Source organism: Miniopterus schreibersii (assembly GCF_964146895.1).
Source record: "Miniopterus schreibersii genome assembly, chromosome: 22".
Classification (NCBI taxonomy): domain Eukaryota; kingdom Metazoa; phylum Chordata; class Mammalia; order Chiroptera; family Miniopteridae; genus Miniopterus; species Miniopterus schreibersii.
The window spans coordinates 11,385,219-11,404,179 of record NC_138124.1 but is presented as its reverse complement, the minus strand read 5'-3'; the positions used below and the strand labels follow the sequence as shown (position 1 = coordinate 11,404,179).

Below are 18,961 nucleotides of genomic sequence, written 5' to 3'. Positions count from 1 at the left end.
GGGAGCACAGACTTGAACAGTGCTGACAGGCTGTAAACAAAGTTTCTTTAACTACGTTTGCGGTAAGTGTTGTGCAGTCAATGCCATAACAGCTTGCATTTTTTTAGAATATGTTTTTATTGATTTCAGAGGGAGGGAGAGGGAGGGAGAGAGAGAGAGAGAAATATCAATGATGAGAGAGTCATTGATCAGCCGCCTCCTGCATACCCCCTACTGGGGATTGAGCCCACAACCTGGGCATGTGCCCTGACCAGGAATCGAACCATGACCTCCTGGTTCATGGATCTACACTCAACCACTGAACAACACCGGCTGGGCAGCGGCTTGCAATTTTTATTGCTTACCAGTATGCTGGGCATTATGGGAGCTGCTTTCCATGTGGTGAAGTGTTTCATGTACACTGCCTTATTTAATCTTCACAGTCATTTATGAGGTAGCCTACTGCTCCTCATGACTGATGGATACCTGGGCCCAGGCTTGGGGTCACCTGTGCACAGACCCTCCGACAGCCGCTAGGTCAGCTGGAGAGCACGTGATGTTTCCTCTCTTCTTCCCTCGCTAGGTCTGATCACCACTGTGGCTCAGAGACGCTGAGCCGTAGCCATAGGATGGATGACCACACGGAGCTGAGGACTGATGGAAACTCACTTTTAAAGGCCGTGTGGCTGGGGAGGCTGCGGCTGACCAGACTCCTCCTGGAAGGGGGGGCATACATCAACGAGAGCAACGACAAGGGCGAGACAGCGCTCATGGTGGCGTGCATCACCCAGCATGTGGACCAGCAGAGCGTCAGCAAGGCCAAGATGGTGAGGTACCTGCTGGACAACAGGGCCGACCCCAACATTCAGGACAAGTCCGGCAAGACCGCTCTCATCCACGCGTGCATCGGGAGGGCTGGGGCAGAGGTGGTCTCCTTGCTGCTGGGGAACGGGGCGGACCCCAGCCTCGAGGACCACACTGGGGCCTCCGCTCTGGTTTACGCAATCAATGCTGATGATAAGGATGCGTTGAGATGTCTCCTTGATGCCTGCAAAGCCAGAGGGAAGGAGGTGATCATTATAACAATGGACAAATCGTCTTCCGGCACCAAAACCACCACGCAGTATCTTAATGTTCCTCCATCACCTAGAGCGGAGGGCAGACAGTCACCTGGGCTGTGCGCCTCTCCCTCGGATATCAAACTGATGGCTCCTGGCCTGGATTCTCCACCTCGTGAGAAAGAAGATGACATCTTTAGCCTCCAAACAGGACATCCAAGTGCTTATAATACCTCCAAGGCTCTAAACGAGCCTGGGTCACCCACTAGGAAAGTTGGGAGCCTCAAAAGGACCCGTTTGCCTCAGCTGAAGAGGCTCCAGTCAGAACCCTGGGGCTTGGTCGCAGCCTCCGTGCCGGCCGTCCCCACATCCCAGGATGAGACCCGTGGTGCCAGCACAGAGGGTGAGGCCATCAAGAGTATTAGTGATGTGTCCTTCCCCAGGAGGGCGCCCCTCTCCAGGACCAGCAGTATCGACGGCAAAGACCCCACTCTCTTCCCCACAGTCACGGAGCCAGTTCTGAAGGTCCCAGCCTCTCCAGCCCTGGCTTCCTGGAAGGCAGACCATGAGAAAGGCCAGGCTCCCCACCCTCGTCTGGCCAGAAGAACTCTCCCTGATGACCAAGAGAAGGGCTGTCTGGGTCCACCGGGACCCTCTACTCTCAAAGACATGGCGTCCCTTAAACAGCTGGAAGGTGACCTCTGTGATTTAGATTTACAGACAGGGGTCAACCCACCCAACACCATTGCCCTGGAATCAGGCAGAGGCCCCTTAGACAGAAAGAAGCTCACCGGCTCCCACCTGGCTCTCTTCCGTGGCTCCCGGGAATCTGTGGACGGCGTGGCCAGCACGTCCCCCAGCTCGGTGCGCCGCAGGCCCCTGCATCCTCTAGAAAGACGAGGTTCTGGGACTGTGCTGCTAGACCTAGTTTCTCACACCAGGCCTGGCTTCCTTCCACCTTTAAATGTCAACCTGAACCCACCAGTCCCAGATATTCGATCTAGCAGCAAACCTGCTTCTCCACTTGCTAGTGGCTTAAAATTCATGGTTCCTGTGGGTCCAAGTTCACCAAAGAGAGTTGACTTGAGAAGTAAGAAGCAGCTGCTCAGGAGGCATTCCATGCAGGCCGAGCAGATGAGGCAGCTGTCTGACTTTGAAGAGATCATGACCTAGGAGCTTTTAGGTCTCTGTCTGTTTTTAATCCATGGGATTTACAAAAGTTACCACACACACAGCCATGCCCATTCTTGGCATCTCGACCGTTCCTTAATGCTGGTGTGTGTGGTCTCTTTATATGCTGTGGAGATGGTGTCGCGTCTCTCTTCTGAAATCATCTCTGGGTTTTTATATGGCCTACTTGAAAAGAGCTCAGGGCATTTGGGTTTTGGAGATGAAGTGGCCTGGCCTCCAAAAAAATTCTCCAAAGGAGGAGACCATTTGGAGTTTGAAAGTAACATGGCAAGTACAGTGATCTAGGTTGTTCACGCCCATTATTTTCTGTCAGACAAACAAGAATTTCATTCATAAGATGGTACCTGAAATATGTCCTTTGCAATGAATCGACAAAGTGCCTGCAAAGAAAATGAGGCTTTCACCGTTGTTAGCATGTGCCAGCACTAAAGAACAGGCCCTGAGCTACTAAACCTGGTCTCTGTGTTACACTCGAAGGAGCAGAGATGCCATCAGAGAGGGTCTGGCACCTGGGTCTATAAATTCCGAGCCTAAACTCATCTGCTAAGGAAAATGAGCTCTGCCACTGGAGCTCCATGTCACACCATTCCTATAATGACATTTGCTAGAGATTCTTCTGAATATCCCAAACAAAAGTGCTTATAAATAAAACAAGTGTTTATTTTTTAGTAATTCCTTTAGGTGAGCACATGCTCAGCCTCAGCACTATTGACATTTAGGCTGGATCATTTTTTGTTGCTGGTGGTGGAGGCTACACACACGTCCTGTGCATTGTAGGGTTAGCAGGATTTTTGGCTTCTACCCACTAGATTCCAGCAGCATTGTCCCCTCATTGTAACAACCAAAAATGTCTCCAGACGTGGTCAGACACATCTCCTGGGGGCAGCATCACCTCGATCGATCACCAGTATTCTAGGAGAATTACCATGTCCAAGGTAGAAATATGTCAAGAAGTGCATGCAGAGCAGCTGCCTGGCCGGTGTGGCTCAGTGGTTCAGCATACATCCATGAACTAGGAGGTCACAGTTTGATTCCTGGTCAGGGCACATGCCCGGGTTTTCAGGCTCTATCCCCAGTAGAGGACGTGCAGGAGGCAGCTGTTGGAGGATTCTCTCTCATCACCGATGTTTCTCTCTCTCCCTCTTCCTTCCTCTCTTTGAAATCAGTAAAAATATTCAAAAGTAATTAAAAAAAAAAAGAAAAAGCAGAGCTTCATGGAGGTGTGGGTCTGGCTGGTGAGCTAGAATCTCCCACAGACTTAAAGGCCATTCAGATTGTGCTTTAGTAAGATGACAGATCCATACATAACTCAGGCCTTAGGATGCTTGGCCAATACACATACGTATGAGTACTAATGGCCTCCTGTAGTTTTTAGGAAGAGAAGAAAAGCACATAAGCTAGGGAGAATCCAGGGCTGGGCAACCTGGGTTAGTGCGCTCAAAATCCATGTGGTCACTAACAGTTCTTACCAAGTGGATGTGATTACAGTCCAGGACACAGCCCTAAATGCATTAAGGAGGACCGTACAGACCACCATTGCGCGCAGTAGTTCATTGAACACACACACACACACACACACTCACTCACTCACTCACTCACTCTACATTATAAGTACTTTCCCAACTACTTTTAGTGCCAGTTGAGCCTAACTCCTGCTAATAGTATCTAACTGTGGGTTTAGTACGGTACTGCACAGAATTTTTCTAAATGTTTAGCTAAGATTTGAAAGCCTACTTTGTCATATGTAGTGAATGTGGTACATTCCTAGAAATTAGCTTAGGTGAAGCACTAACTATGACAAGTTGCCCATTCGGACGGAATAGCCTGTCCATTGCACAAATGAGTCCTATCATGCCACACGTCGCTTGCATCCACTGGCTGTGACCTTTCCTTTGGCCTTCTCTAGACGGGTATCATGATTGTGTCTTGTTTCATCACTACCTGATGACGCATTAGCTGAATTAGACTGTTCAAGCTAGCACCGCCACCACGATACTTTATCATGTTAGTGCATAAATAGGCATTTGGGTCCATGGCAACAAACCTCACGAGAATGCTCTTTAAAAGCATGTGTTAAACATGCTTCCTAGATCAGAGATTAGCTTTTATTTTTTGGAATCCCAGAGTCACTACAGAAGTTAGCTGCAAGCTATAATTTCAGTAACCTACCTATATAAGACTCCAGAACATTGATAACATATAGAATGTGAGTCTGAAGTTTAAAGTCTGGAACTTTGGTTTAATTTCTAGGTATTCCCAAAGCCTCCTTTTGTTTGTTTGTTAAAATCCATGGTTGACTCTCTTAGAGTTCCATCGAGTAAACGGTACCCTGCAAAACCCAGGCTGTCTCTGCCCTCCTCCTTGTGTGTGGGTACTTCATGTATATCATGTGTTGCTCGAACTCATTCTCTCGTGTCACATCCTAGTCTCAAACTGACAGTGTGCTCAGAGACGTGTTAAAATACATGTAGTGGAACTATTTAGATATTTCTGCCATGTCAGTAAAAGATATATTGCGATCCTTCCATAGTATTTCTCATTTTTCTTAGTGAGATCTGAATTGTGAAAGTTACCGTCTCAAGATGGGATTGACATGACTGCCCTGTAACATCCACCTTAGCAAACACCCAGTGTTTTATGCACATGTAATTTTATTTTTAATTACACAAGTATTATAGTTTCTCTTCTGTTTTTTCAGATTCAGTTGTTGGTGGATATGTATGTATGCCCATTTTATTGTTCATACTTTTTATCTATTTTTTTTTTCTCCTCTTCATAAAGACCCTTTAACATTTCATGTAATGCTGGTCTGGTGGTGATAAACTCCTTTGGCTTGTTCTTATCTGTGGAGCTCTGTAGCTTCAATTCTAAACGATGGCTGTGCTGGGTAGTCTTGGTTGTAGGCTCTTGCTTTTCCTCACTTTGAATATTTCCTGCCACTGCCTTCCGGCCTGCAAGGTCTCTGTTGAGAAATCAGCGGACAGCCTTATGGAAGCTCCCTTGTAGGTAACTAAGTGCTTTTCTCTTGCTGCTTTTAAGATTCTTTGTCCCTCTCCTGTTTTTAAAAACAGAATGAGAAGGACCATTGCTGCTGTGGGGTGAGTTTCTTTACTCTGTTCTCGCTGCTCAGGGTCCCCCAGGCTCTGCTGTCTGCTACTGGCAGGGACTTAAGGGTCACTGGATGTCCCTCCTTGGGCCCTGTTTCTGTGTCTGTGAGTGACAGCACAAGCTGATTTCCCTGAGCTCTTATTCAGGGGCAGAGCAGTAAGTGTCAAGTGAACGACCTGGAAGAACTCCATGTGGAGTTCTGTGATTCAGATTTCACCCAGACCTCCTGATTCTCTGCACGGTTCTCCCCTAGACCCTTGAAGCAAATTATGTCAACAGAAAAGAAAGAAAAGGGGACTAGTTTGAGCATGCCTTCCCCCCACTCCTGTCTTCAGGGGAGGGAAGCCAGTACTGTTTCCAAATCCTTTGAAAAGAGATGATGAGGGGCCCTCCAAAGAGCGAGAAAACAGTGACGGGGAAGTGGACAGGGACAAGGCCACATTGGCCCGCCTGGAGGGAGGGACCGAGTGCATCCCCAAGATGGACAAAAGGCCTAGAAGTTCGGCGTCCCCTTGAGTGGGCCTTGCTCCTTACCTCACCTCAGAGGGTGTGGCTGTTTGGTGCGTTGCCGGCAGCTGGGGCTGGGTCCAGCTTGGCAGGGAGGCTCTGAGCCACTTGCCTAGGAGGATAGTGGACATCAGCAAGGTGATTGGTGACCGTGAGGACCAAAGGGCTCCCTGGGCCTGAGTGATGTGCACTTTGAAGATCCTCACGGGCCCTGGCCAGAGTCGCTCAGTGGTTAGAGCCTCGGCCTGCACTCCGGAGGGTTGCAGGTACAATCCCCGCCCGCATGTGTGGAAGGCAACCAGTGGATGTGTCTCTGAAGCATTGTGTGTCTCTCTCCCCCTCCCTCCTTTCCTTCCACTTTCTAAAAAAGTCAGTGGAAAAAATATCCTCACTCCTCTGGTTAGGATTAATTTTTAAAAATACGTCTTCATGGAATCAGTGCAGACAACCTACCATGCCCGAGATGGACTTTCTCATCATCTTTGTTAACTGGGGAGGGCTGGAATTCGTTTTAACTTGATTTAGAAAAGTAAAGAAATGGAAATGTTAGTGAAATTCAGAGCCTCCCGTGTCCTGTGGTCCTAGCTTGAAGGTACCACATGGCATGCATACAGCAGGGGCAACACCGGGGACCGTGCATACAGCAGGGGCAACACCGTGCTCTGGGAAACAGGATGAGTGTTACAGCTGCAGTGGTACCTGGTCAGGTCAGCACCGGGAGGAAGGAGTCTGCGACAGTCCCCTGGAGCCTCCGTGGGAGGTTCTGTGGCCAGTCCCCGCAGACCGGCTGTGGGGTGGGTGGGTTTTCTGAAATCATTGTTAAAGTCCAGTGACTCACGGGAGAAAAGGGGGATGTTGACAGGACTGGGGAGGGGAGAGGAGAAAGATGGTGACGCCGGGGCCGTAGGGAGGGTCCAAAGCCGGGCCTCGGTGGAGGGCGCCCGCCCGCTCGGCGCCCTGCAGCCCGGAGGCTGGCGCGAGCCTGGGGGCCGGGCGGTGGGCGTCGGGCGCCGCTGTAGGTCCCGCCCACCTCTGCCGCGCCTGCGCACTGGGCCGCAGCACTCCCGGAAGCGCCACGTCTGTCCCGCGCAGCCTCTCTTTGTGTCGCATCTGCAGAGCCGACCACCATGGACCCTGCGGCCCCGCGGTCCGCGTCCGCCCCGCAGCTGCTGCTGCTGCTGCTGCTGCTCGTGCTGCAGGCGGAGCGGCCGTGGGGCGCCGAGCTCACCTTCGAGCTGCCGGACAGCGCCAAGCAGTGCTTCCACGAGGACGTGGAGCAGGGCGCCAGGTTCTCCCTGGACTACCAGGTGGGGCCTCGCTCCACCGCCTCCAGGCGTTGCCTGGCACCGGGCGGGCTGCGCAGGATGGGGATGTTCGGGGGCGGGCCCTGCACCCCTGGGAGCTGGCCAGAAGAACCCCTGCAGGCTCCAGGACTCTAAGGAGTGCCCCCTGTGGTCAGCTGGACGCGGGCTCTGTCCCCGGGCACACTGAAAAACGGCAGCGAGAGGAAGTGGGTTCGTGGTTTTATCTTCCCCTTCCCCCCAGCGTTTAAAGTCGTCCTCAGGGTGAGCCCAGAAGGGATGGGAATGGGCGCTTTAGAAAGGGTGTCTCAGCGCAGCCTTGGAGCCCTGTTGTGACTGCAAGACAAGGCTTTTGCTGTGTGGCTCAGAAAAGTTCCCCTGTGCTTATACTTTTGGCTCTTTTGAGAGAGCTCAGGGCTCACAGTTTTGGGGAGCAGGTCCTGCCCTTAAGAGTTAGTGAGCAGATCTAGGCTTGGGGGGCTGAGTGGAATGTACCTGGAAAGTCCCCTGCACCTGGACTGGCTGGCATTCAAAAGATGAGGTGGCCCCAGCAGCAGCAGTGGGCTGGCCCACTGATGGGCCCTCTCTGGCTACAGAGGCTTGTGCATGTGTGATGGTTGGTGTCTGAGTTCCAGATTTGACCACGTTCACAACTCTGTGGACATTGTACACACATTGTGGCTGAGTTAACAGGGTGCAGCTGGGTATAGTCACCAAAAAGTGATTGTTTTTGAGGCTGGAGAGGCCTGAGAGGCCATCTGGCTTTAAGTACCCCAGCAGCAGGAATATCAGTGCTCACAAAGCGGATTCTTCCATCGAGACAAAGAGGACATTCCAAAGGCTGGAAGCAGGTAGAGGCTTTGAGGGGTCTTGGGTATAGCACTGACCACCTGTGTGGGTCGTAACTTTGTTTCCTAAGAGTTTGAACAGAATGATCCCCAGAACTCTCCCACCTCTGGTATCACTGATTCTGCAAGTGCTTGCTGTCTAGTTGCCTATTCTTTCGTTCTGTCAGTAATAAAATTAATACCGACTAGACCTGCTCAGCAGGTGACTTAGTCTTGGACCTGTTTCCTGTTTTGTCAAGTGGGAAGGATGAGGCTAATGGACTCAAAGCTTAAGCCTTGTCTTTCCAAGCAGTGGGACCATAGCCAGCTTACATAACCCTTCTCAGCCCGTGTCCCCGTCTGTGAAATGGGAGTGTCTCAGCACCCACTTTAGACGGTTGTGAAGGGTCATTAAATGGCATGTTTCTGAAGTCCAGTCACAGTGCCTGGTGGGCATTTAGTGAGTGGTGGTTGCCCTCTGGTAAACGCAGACCGCGGGTGTCTTTTGTGGTTGCCAGGTCATCAGTGGAGGCCACTATGACGTTGACTGCTATGTGGAGGACCCCCTGGGGAACACCATCTACAGGGAAACCAAGAAGCAGTACGACAGCTTCACCTACCAGGCTGAGGTCAAGGGTGTTTATCAGTTTTGCTTCAGTAATGAGTTTTCTACCTTCTCTCACAAGACCGTCTATTTTGACTTACAAGTGGGCGATGAGCCCCCCATTCTCCCAGAAATGGGGAACAGGGTCACAGCTCTCACCCAGGTGAGTGGACATTCGCAGCGACACTCCTGGTGGAACCCCCTCCACCCCCGGCCTGTCCCTGCCGTGGCTGGTGAGCAGAGTCACCGTCCACCTGGCTCCCAGCTGCAGTCTGTGTTGGGTCTGCCCATCTGTTCCCATCCAGCCCTAGAGGACACCGTGTTCTCCTGACCCTCCTCTCCATTCTCTAACCGCATCCCTGCCGGACTCTGTGCTATTCCTGCGTTCCCATTCAGTCCTACTCACAGCACCACTTCCTTTTCTTAAAATATATTTTTATTGATATTTTGGAGAGGAAGGGGGAGGGAGGGAGAGAAACATTGATGAGAGAGAAAAATGCATCGGCTGCCTCCTGCATGCCCCCTACTGGGGATCGAGCCTGCAACTGGGGCATGTGCCCTGGCTGGGAATCGAACCTGTGACCTCTTGGTGCATGGGACAACGCTCAACCACTGAGCCACACTGGCTGGGCCACAGCACTGCTCTCTTAAGTACTTGTAGCATGTGTCTTTCTGCTTATATAACATGTCTGCATCATAAGGAATAAAGTCCCGCTCTGTATGGTTTATTAGCTAGGATAACACAAGTTGCTGTAACACATAAACCCCAAATATCAATGGCTTAACACAGTTTTTTTCCTCAGTAACCTAGAGAGTGGGATTAGGGGTGGAGACCTTTGCTCCATGGAATGACTCAGGAATCCAGGCTCTCTCTTGTGTCATCTTCTACTGTCCCTTAGGACTTCTGAGCCCCTTGCCTCTAGCCACCAAAGGAAGGAGAGACTGAGGAAGGTGCACCTGCTTCTTAAAAACCCTGGCTCAAAAGTAATACACATTCCACTCATACCCCATAGTTGGGAAAGAACCACGTGACCAGTCTGGATGGAAGAGGGTTGGGAAGTTTAGTCCTGGTTGGGCTCCTGGCAACAAGTGCACACTCGATAGAGAAATGGTGAACAATTTGGCAGACAGATGGTTATCGCTGTCACCAATGGCTCTCCAGGCTGGTTATAATCTGATCCCAGCCGACTTCGTTCCCTCCTGCTTTCTAAGCTCCTCCCTCCTCCCACATGTAGGCTCTGTGTTATTTGCCCTGTATCCACACAGTGGGCAGGTGACTGAGTGACAAGGCCCAGGGAGACCTGCAAGACAGGAATGGCCACCTATGGCTGCACTTGTTCCAGAACCAAAGTCAGAGCACCTGGGTCTGTCGAGACCAGATTACCTGCCAGGCTGCCCTCCAGGGTGGCCGCATGCTCCGCTGCTCTGTGGCTTTGGCCGTGGGCTCACATGCTGAGTCTTCACCTTCCCTAGGCAGCTGGGAGGCCAGTGAGGCTCACGCAGTCCCGTACGGTGGCCCCTCTCTTCATCCTATTACATTTAAAACTTTACTTCCTTGTTTGCTCTCTAGCAACATTTGTAGTGCTCAGCAGTCACAGGTGACTAGTGGCCACTCACAGGAAGCTCGGTGGACACCGCCAGCAAAGATCCGGCCCAGGGTGTGTCTTGCGTGTGAGCTCTTCCACAGCCCATGCTCTTGAGTTTCGTGGGCCGCTGATGAAACAGCGTCTGTTCTGAAGATCTGGGGAGCCTCCGGAGCAGAGCGGCAGGGCTTTCCTCTCTAGCCAGTGGGAACCACTCAGTAGAGAAAAGGCACGGGGGATGAGCGGGGTAGAGAAGTTCTTTCCTGGAGGCTCGGAATTACTTTGATTTGGTTGCAGGAAAGTGATCTGCACTTCCTTCTGCCCAGCCTCAAGCAAGCTGTGTCCTTCTACTTCTGTTCCTCTGCCCTCCGCCTCGAATGGCGGTCCCTTAGTGTCCACCTCCGAGAGCTGTCACCTGCCCGTGGTGGGCACTGACTCTGCACACGGTGCCAGGTGGTGGGCGTGCGAGGTTGGATGGTGCTGTCCTTGCCATCAGGAGGGTTAAGTAAAGCCTGGAGTGTTCAGTGGATGTTGACACTTGCTGTGTGCTGGGCGCAGGGTTAGCAACGTGACCGCTCTTCTCTTCCCGCCCAGATGGAGTCTGCCTGTGTGACCATTCACGAGGCCCTGAGGACCGTGATCGACTCCCAGACGCATTACCGGCTCCGGGAGGCCCAGGACCGGGCCCGGGCCGAAGACCTGAATAGCCGGGTCTCTTACTGGTCTGTGGGCGAGACCATCGCCCTATTTGTGGTCAGTGTCAGCCAGGTGCTGCTGCTGAAAAGTTTCTTCATGGAAAAGCGGCCTGTCAGGGCGGTCCCCTCCTAGCTGGGGCGTCCTGCGCCGGGGTCCCTCACGCCCCAGGATGGAAGAGCTCTCCTCGGTCACAGGCTCCTGTGGGCTGTGGGTGCGACCCCGGGTGTGGCAGACGTGCGCTCGCCTCTCCTTCCGTGCACAGAGCTCAGACGGTACCCAACTGCGTGGCATGGATGATACTGAATGAAGTCTGTAGTCAGATGGACTACGTGGGAGGGAGGGAGGGCCACTCGCTCTGCTCCATGGTGCCTGGGTCATCTCGCCTGTGCGTGTCCTGTCCAGTGGGGAGAGGAAAGGGACCCCCAGTCTGGCCTTGCCTCCGACAGAGCTCTGTGTACCTGAGGAAACCAGGCCCAGCGATGGTGCCGTCAGCCCTGCACGCCGGAACGGAGTGGGCACTAGGTGCCGTGGGTCAGCTGTGTGTCTTCTAGGAGGTGGGGCTCTGGCTAATAAAGATGCGGCGTGAGCGAGCACCGTGGAGACGTGCTTTTATTGCTTTGCCCAGTGGGAGCATGGCTGTGTGTATAAATCATCAGAGTGTCAGAGCGAGTGATGCCCTGGAGATGTGTGGGATGCTGTGGGTGGCCGTGGGGAGGAAGTAAACTGCTTTCCTCCTGGCTGAACGAAAGCAGGGCAACGGAGACTTGGTTATTTTGTGGTCTCGGACCCCAGAGATCACTATCAATGACCCAGTCATTTCATCCAAATGTAGGGGTTGAAAGCAGCACATGGAAATAAGTGGAGTTGCCGGGTCCTTCATTGTCTTATTTATGTCCATGTCTGTCACCAGGTTATGGACGTTTTCCATCACTATTTCTTCAAATAGGTTTCAGTTCCTCGTCTCCATTTTTATGGCACCCCTATGCTGCGAATGTTGTTCCTCTTGATGTTCCAGAGGCCCCTTAAACTGGCCTCATTTTTTAAATAATTATTGATTTCAGAGAGAGGAAGGGAGAGGGAGAGACATCCATGATGAGAGTCACTGATCGGCTGTCCCCTGCACGCCCCCTGCTGGGGATTGAACCTGAAACCTGGGCCTGTGTCCTGACCAGGAACTGAACCGTGACCTCCTGGATCAGGCTGACGCTCAAGCACTGAGCCGCGCCAGCCGGGCTCGCCTCACTTTGCGAATTCTTTTTTTCCTGTTTTGTGTGGTGCTCTCGGCTCCCTTCCCACATCGCTGACTTGGTTCATCTCATCTCCTGTGGATTCCCTCTGTGTCTTCATTTCTATTTCTTTAAACCCTCACCCAAGGCCATGCTTCGGAGGGAGAGAGATGAGGAACGTGGTCAGCTGCCTTCCCTACATACCCTGACTGGGGATCAAACCTGGAACCCGTGTGTGCGCCCTGACCAGGAACTGGACTGGCAGCCTTTCAGTGCACAGGACAACGTTGAGCCCCTCTGGCTGGGGCTGATGGGTGTTTTATGTTTTCTGTCTCTTTAATAAAATCTCCTGTCTCCTGTTGCAGTTGTCACAGGTCATCGAGTATTCTTACAACCAGTGTTTTCAACTCTGCATCTGGTAGATTGCTTGTCTCCATTCTGCTTAGTTCTATTTTGGAGTTTTTTTTGTTATTTCACTCAGGACACGTTTCCTTGTCCTCATTTTGGCTGCCTCCCCCGTCACCTGGGTGTTCCACGTACACCTCCATGTGGGGGGTGTGTGTGTCCTCCTGTTATAATTGAACCTCGATTGCCGTTGGCACGTTGATGGGAGGGATCTACTCCAGTACAGTCGGCTGCAAGGACTGGCCATGACCACCATGGAGGATTTGCTGTGCAGGGGCCAACCCCATGGAGCAGAACTCACTTCAGCTGGGCTCAGGTACCCACTGAGCCCACTCCTTGAGTGTGTGGCTCGTGGAGGTGTTTGGGTGGTGCTTTGGTGTGATCTAAAGCTGTCCACTGGGTGCCCTGACTCTGGGGTCTCCTGGGCGGTGCAGGCTAAGGTCAGCCACCACCTGTCCCCTGCCTGGGGCCATGCACCATGCACCATGAGCTACAAAGCAACCTGCAGATGGCTGCTATTTGTGCTGGGCTTGCAGGTGCCTGGGAGAGGCCAAGCTACAAACCAAGGTGGGCTGCCACTGGTGCTGGGCCTGGAGCCACTCCGGAGAGGTACAGGGTGGGGTAGGTGAAGGCCAGATGCTGGTTTGAGAGATTTTAGGGAAGTCGGCAGCATGAGCCAAGACCAAGCTATTTGTATGGAAAAGCCTTTGGAAAGGGCTGGGGTGGGCCAGGGGCTCAGTGTTTCGCTGAGGATTTTTATATTTATATTGATCAGAAATATTGATGTGCAATTTCCTTTCAGTGTCCTTATCTGGCTTTGATAGGTGGCTAACGCTGGCCTCATTGAGTTTGGAGGTGCACCCTTTCCAATATTTGGGTAGTTTGAGAACGACGGGCACTAACCCTTTCTTAAAGGTTTGGTGGAAGTCACCATGAAGCAGCCGGCCCTGGGCATTTGTGTTGGTGGATCTGTGGTTGTGCCTCATTCCCCTTCCTCGGTATTGGTCTGATCAGATTACTTGGTACTCACAGATCACATGTTTCTAGGAATTTATCTTTTTGGATATACAGTTTGTTGCTGTATAATTGTTCATAATTCTGTGATCCTTTGTACTTCTGTGGCATCAGTTCCCAGTTTTATTGACATAAGTTGACATAGTACTTGTGTAACTTAAGGTGTGCAGCATGACTTTACATACGCTGTGACGGTTACCACAGTAACTTGTCAGCATCCATCATCCCATGTAGTTACACAAGGAAAACAAACTCCTCGTGCTCAGGATGCTTAGCATTCTCTCTGACACCGCGCAGCAGCGTTCGCTGTAGTCCTGTTGTACGTTACACCCCTCGTACTTACCTACAGCTGGAAGTTTACCTTTGTACCATCTCCATCCAATTTCACCTCACCCACCTATGCCTCTAGTAACTAAAAATCTGAACTTTTTAATGTTTTTTGCTTTATTTTAGATCCACATGTAAGTGAGCTCATACAGTATCTCTCTTCTTTCATTGAGCATAATCCCTTAAAGTCCACCCATGTTGTTCCAAATGTCAGGATTTCATTTCTTATGGGTGAAGGTCATTCCGTTACATGTACAATTGACCCTTTGAACTGCATGGGGTTGGTTGAAAAAAATCCACTTACAAGTGAACCCACACATTTGAAACCTGCATCATTCAAGGGTCAACCACATATACATGTACATATGTGTGTATGTATGTACACACACAGACGCCCATCTTAATGATGCCACGAACAGGGGGGTGCCGGTATCTCTTCCACATAGTGTTATTTCCTTCGGCTATATTCCAAGAAGGGGAACTGCTAGATAATACAGTAGTTCTCTTTTTCATTATTTGAAGAAACTCCACACTGTTTCCAGGGTGGCTGCACCCTTCCACAGTCCCACCGCCGTGCACGGGGCTCCCTTTTCTCCCCTCCTTGGCAGCTGAGCGTGTAGCCTTTCATGTGCCTACTCACCATTTGTACATCTTCTCTGAAAAACTGTCTATTCAGGGCCTTTGCCCATTTTTATGAGTCCTGTTTCTTATTAAATTTATCTTATTCCCGCATTGTTTTCCTGATTCGTTTATAGATCTAGGTTCTCTTGTATCTCATTAAGTTTATTTTAGGAAATTACTTTGAATTATTTACCTTTGGGGTCAGTTACTGGAGCTTTGTTCATTTCATTTAGTGATGTCGTCTTCGCTTGCTTTCCTGTCATCCCATAGCCTGTGTTGATCTCTGTGCATCTGAAGGAGCAAACACAGGGAGATGACACGGCCTCGCTGCAAAACAAGAGTTGGAGCTGGGTTACATGGCTGCGGGAGGGCCATAGTGGCATTTGCTGTTGTCAGGCCTGTTCCCAAGAGCTGAACTGGGCGGGGGTTCTGTCCATCCTCTAGTGGACAAGACTGTCTTTAAGACCATGGTCACTAGGGTGGGGCTGAGATGAGTGTCTGTAGAGGTGGGCTGCTCATCAGGTGTGTGGATGTCTATGGTTCCCCCGAGACTCTGGGAGAGCACTGTCACTGTGTTGTTGGACAGGCAGGTAAGGCTCCCAAGTATGGTTGATAGGGTGAAAGTGAGTCCCGGGGCGTTTGAGGCTCCAAAGTCCGGGGCATGTCTATACGTCTGCCTCCAGGGGCATGGACGTGTGTGCCTGCTGCTGGGATTCTGGGCACCAGGGCTAGAACCTCATCACGGGGCAGACTCAAGAGGTACAATCAGAAAGGTGGATGGGCCTGCACTGGGGGCCTGGAGTGTGTCCCCTTCGGGCCCCGGGTGGGCACAACTTCTTACTCCTGCTGAGAGGGGCTAGAACTGAGTCAGGGGCATTCTTCAGGATGTTGAGCAGCATCCTGGGCCACATCCTGAGCAGCATCCCAATTTGTAAGAACCAAAAAAGTCTCCTGGGCAGAATGGCTGCAGGTGAGGCTGATGGGGTGGTTTCGAGAAAGAGACAGACAGACAGGCAGAGCCATCAATCTGCTACCAGGGCGAGGGCCGGAACCTACAACCCAGGTATGTGCCTCGACAGGGAATCAAACCTGAAACCCTTCTGTGCACGGGTCAATGCTCTGAACACGGAGCACCACCAGCCAAGGCGAGCCGTCCAAATCGTTCATGCTCCGAGTAGGTTTCTCCTCTGCAAGATTCCCGCTGTGCAAAAAATGAGTGATTCCCACAGGCCTGATCCTCTGTGTACCTTTCCCCGACTCTCCCCCCCACTCATCACCTCTCCCACAGGCACCACCCCAGTTGAGGAGCCCATGTCATTACATGGGGCCTTGAAGGTCTTCCCCTGCCCTGGGAAGCCCAGAAGGAAAGGCAAGGCGAGACCCCCGGGATGTCTCTTGGAGTCTTAAGGGTTTCCCTCTCTGTCTCCTCTTTCCTGAGTCTCCCTGTCTTCTGAGTCTCCCCTCTCTTCTCTGACTCCTCTTTTGCGTCCCCCCTGTTCTCTAAGTCGCTCCATTTCTGAGTCTCCTCCTCTTCCCATTTGAGTCACTCCCCCTCTTCTGAGTCCCCCCCTTTTCTGATTCTCCCTCTCTTCTCTGTCGTTCTCTTTCTTCTTTGAGTCTCAGAAAACATGAGAGAGAAGTGATGTGTAGAACCGAATGAGTCACAGACAGGAGGAGAAAGGGGAAGGAAGACACGATTAATGATGGATTAGAGAGCGCTCACAGACGGAGAGAGAGAGAGAGAGGAGAGTCAGTGGAGATGACAGGAGAGAGGAGAGAGATCAGTGTTAGGAAGTGACAGGACAGGAGAGAGAGAGGAGACTGGAAGAGATAGGTAACATAGGATTGGATAGAAGCTAGAGAGAGGGGAGATACAGGATAGGAGATGGAGGGAAAGAATGGAGGGCGGTGGGACGAGAGAGATTCTAGAGGAAGGGAGGGGAAAAACATAAGAGGAGAACAATAGGAGGGAGAAAGATTGGAGACAGAATGATAGGAAGAGTTGGAGTCACCAAAAGCAGTCCACTGAAGGGCACAGTCAAGTGTGTTTATTTTGCTCTCAGGTGACCACGGCACTGCAGAAGCTGCTCCACACCCTCCAGCCGTGTTCCCTCCCCCATGACCACCCAGACCAAGGACCTTACCTACCCTGTCATCCTCACAACCCATCATATTACAGTCGCCAAAGTGGTTCCCCCAAACCTCCACATGTACAGAAGTGCGCAGGCAAACCTACCCGACAGGTAAATAGGGCCGGTTTCTCACCATTCACTGGTCCGGTATTAAGGATAACTAGCCCTCAGCGTCGTTTGCCTATTGAGGCCCGTGTCCCCGCAGGTAGAAAGTTGAGTCCCCGAGTGATGTCTGCCTGCCCTCCAATAGCCCGACATCCTCAGGTGGCAAAGGGTGAGCTACAGGACGGCAGCCTGAACTGCACTGTGGTACGGACGGAACCCAGGAGCCACTCACCAGGACTTGGGCGTCTGCACTCTCCTCCGGACTCTTCTGCGGTTCACTCACTTTTAAAGTATTTTCTGGGTGGAGGCCTGGGCTTGGAAGAGTAGGCTCAAACGACTTCAGTCTCGGGGGGTGGTCCGTGTTTCTCGGAGGTGTGGGCTCTCCTGGGCAGATTGGGTGTCCTGCCCCAGGGACACACTGCGCCTGTCTGTGCTGCCTTCCAGGTCACAGGGCTGCTGCTCAGCACCACGGCCGGGACTGCCGCCAGGGGACCCAGACCTGTAGCTGCTGTCACTGCTGGGACGAACCACGACCTGAGTCCTGTGATGAGGGTGCTGAGTTTTTCTCTCCCTCCTCTGTAGTCGGCCACCCGTGCCAGCTGCTCTCCTGCCTTTTGACACCTGCATTGGAAGCACAAGTGAGACTGTGGAGCTGAGCTCGTAACAGCACAGCCCAGTCTCCCTCACAGCGGCCACACAGCTGCGCTGCGCTGCACCGGCTGTCAGCTTCTCCCCGGAGCGCCCTCTGGATTCAGAGCCAGCAGTCTTGGGTTTGTGCTCAGGGAGCTCTGGGACTTGAGGTTGGGAACGTCATTCCTTCATTCTCTCCCCATGGGATGGATTCTGAGACCCACCGCTGCAGTGCGCCCCTGAGGACTGCCTCGGCTACAGAGGCCGCCCAGCGCAGCGACTGATGCCGTGGGAGACACAGGCCCAGCCATTTCTGCCACCATGATCACTCAGATAGGCCCTTCATTATAGTGCCGGGGCTTGGGCGAAGCTGTGCGTGTTGCCTCGATTCAGACGATTATAAATGTGGCCACATTCAGCTAGTCAGCTGCCAGTTTGCGAACCTTATCCACAGGCCAAGCCTGTGCACGATGACCATGCTTACGTATTCCCGGGGTGCAGGGTGAGTTAATTTCACACTCAAAGCTTTCTAAGGAAACAAACATATTTCAAATAAAAGTTCACTATTTCCCTTACCTTCCAGACTCCATTCATGCCTCTCCCTTCCAAACGACATTCTCCACAGCATCTTTGAGCTGCTGTTCAGAGACCTAAAAAGTGGGCCCAAAACGGGCCCCTGGGTTCCATTCTTTCCTTCCAACCCACATTGCAAAGAGCTGAAAAGTCCCATTTCCAGACATATCCTGGGCATCGATGGCTCCCAAGTATCTTCTAGGTAAAGTCCAAACTGACAGTAAGAAGGTTCAAACTCTCTAGCCTTCTCTCCACTGCTTGCTACAAAGCTCCAGGCAAAGTTACCACTTCTGAGTTCACTTCTGGGGTCCAGTCCATTCTTGTAATGGTGTCATGACCTGAGCGTTGTACTTGAGAGAGTGACCCCTGGAGCCAAACACACTTGTGTTCAAGACCCACTTCACACACTTTCTGTGTTCACTCAGACAAGTTATTTACCCTGACCCTCAATTCCTACTTATGTAAAATGATGACAATAGAGCCTACTTCACATTGAAGATAGGTTATTATTATTATTTTTTTTTTACATAAACTGACACCAAAACCACAAGCAACAAAACAAAAATACATAAACTGGACTAGGTCAAAATTAAATCTGTGTCAGTCAAGAAAGGGTGAAAATGAAACCAAACAATCCAATTAAGAAATGGGCAAAACGTCCCAGGTTCGATTCTGGCGAAGCACGCATGCCTCAGTTGCAGGCTCGATCTTCGGCCCTGGTCAGGGCACGTGCGGGAGGCAACCAATCAATGTCTCTCTCTCAGATCGATATCTCTCTCTCCTCCCCTTCTGCTCTCTCTGAAAAGCAATGGAAAAAATATCCTCAGGTGAGGATGAAAAAAATAGAAATGGGTGAAGGACCTGAACAGGCATTTCTCCAAAGCACAGGAAGATACACTCAACTAAGCATTAGGGAAACACAAACCATAATGAGACAGCGGCCATCCCTTGTGTGCTCCTGGTAAGAATTTAAATTGGTGCAGCCACTATGGAGGCTCCTTGAAAAATTAAAAATAACTACCATATGACCCAGCAACTCCATTTCGGGATATACATGTCAAAAGAAGGGTCTCA

The 18,961-nt window shown here is 51.5% G+C and overlaps 2 protein-coding genes across 2 annotated transcripts; both read left to right on the top strand.

Moving 5' to 3' along the window:
* Positions 1–608: 608 nt before the first annotated feature.
* ANKRD34C (ankyrin repeat domain 34C) lies at positions 609–2,210 on the top strand (the record flags this gene model as incomplete). Its single annotated transcript, XM_081124636.1, has 1 exon — positions 609–2,210. The coding sequence occupies one exon, from the start codon at positions 609–611 to the stop codon at positions 2,208–2,210; it is 1,602 nt and encodes a 533-aa protein (XP_080980762.1).
* A 4,684-nt stretch (positions 2,211–6,894) lies between these two features.
* Positions 6,895–11,445, top strand: TMED3 (transmembrane p24 trafficking protein 3). Its single transcript, XM_081124397.1, has 3 exons — positions 6,895–7,150; positions 8,490–8,738; positions 10,753–11,445. The coding sequence occupies exons 1-3, from the start codon at positions 6,971–6,973 to the stop codon at positions 10,984–10,986; spliced, it is 663 nt and encodes a 220-aa protein (XP_080980523.1). The 5' UTR covers positions 6,895–6,970; the 3' UTR covers positions 10,987–11,445.
* Positions 11,446–18,961: the final 7,516 nt, after the last annotated feature.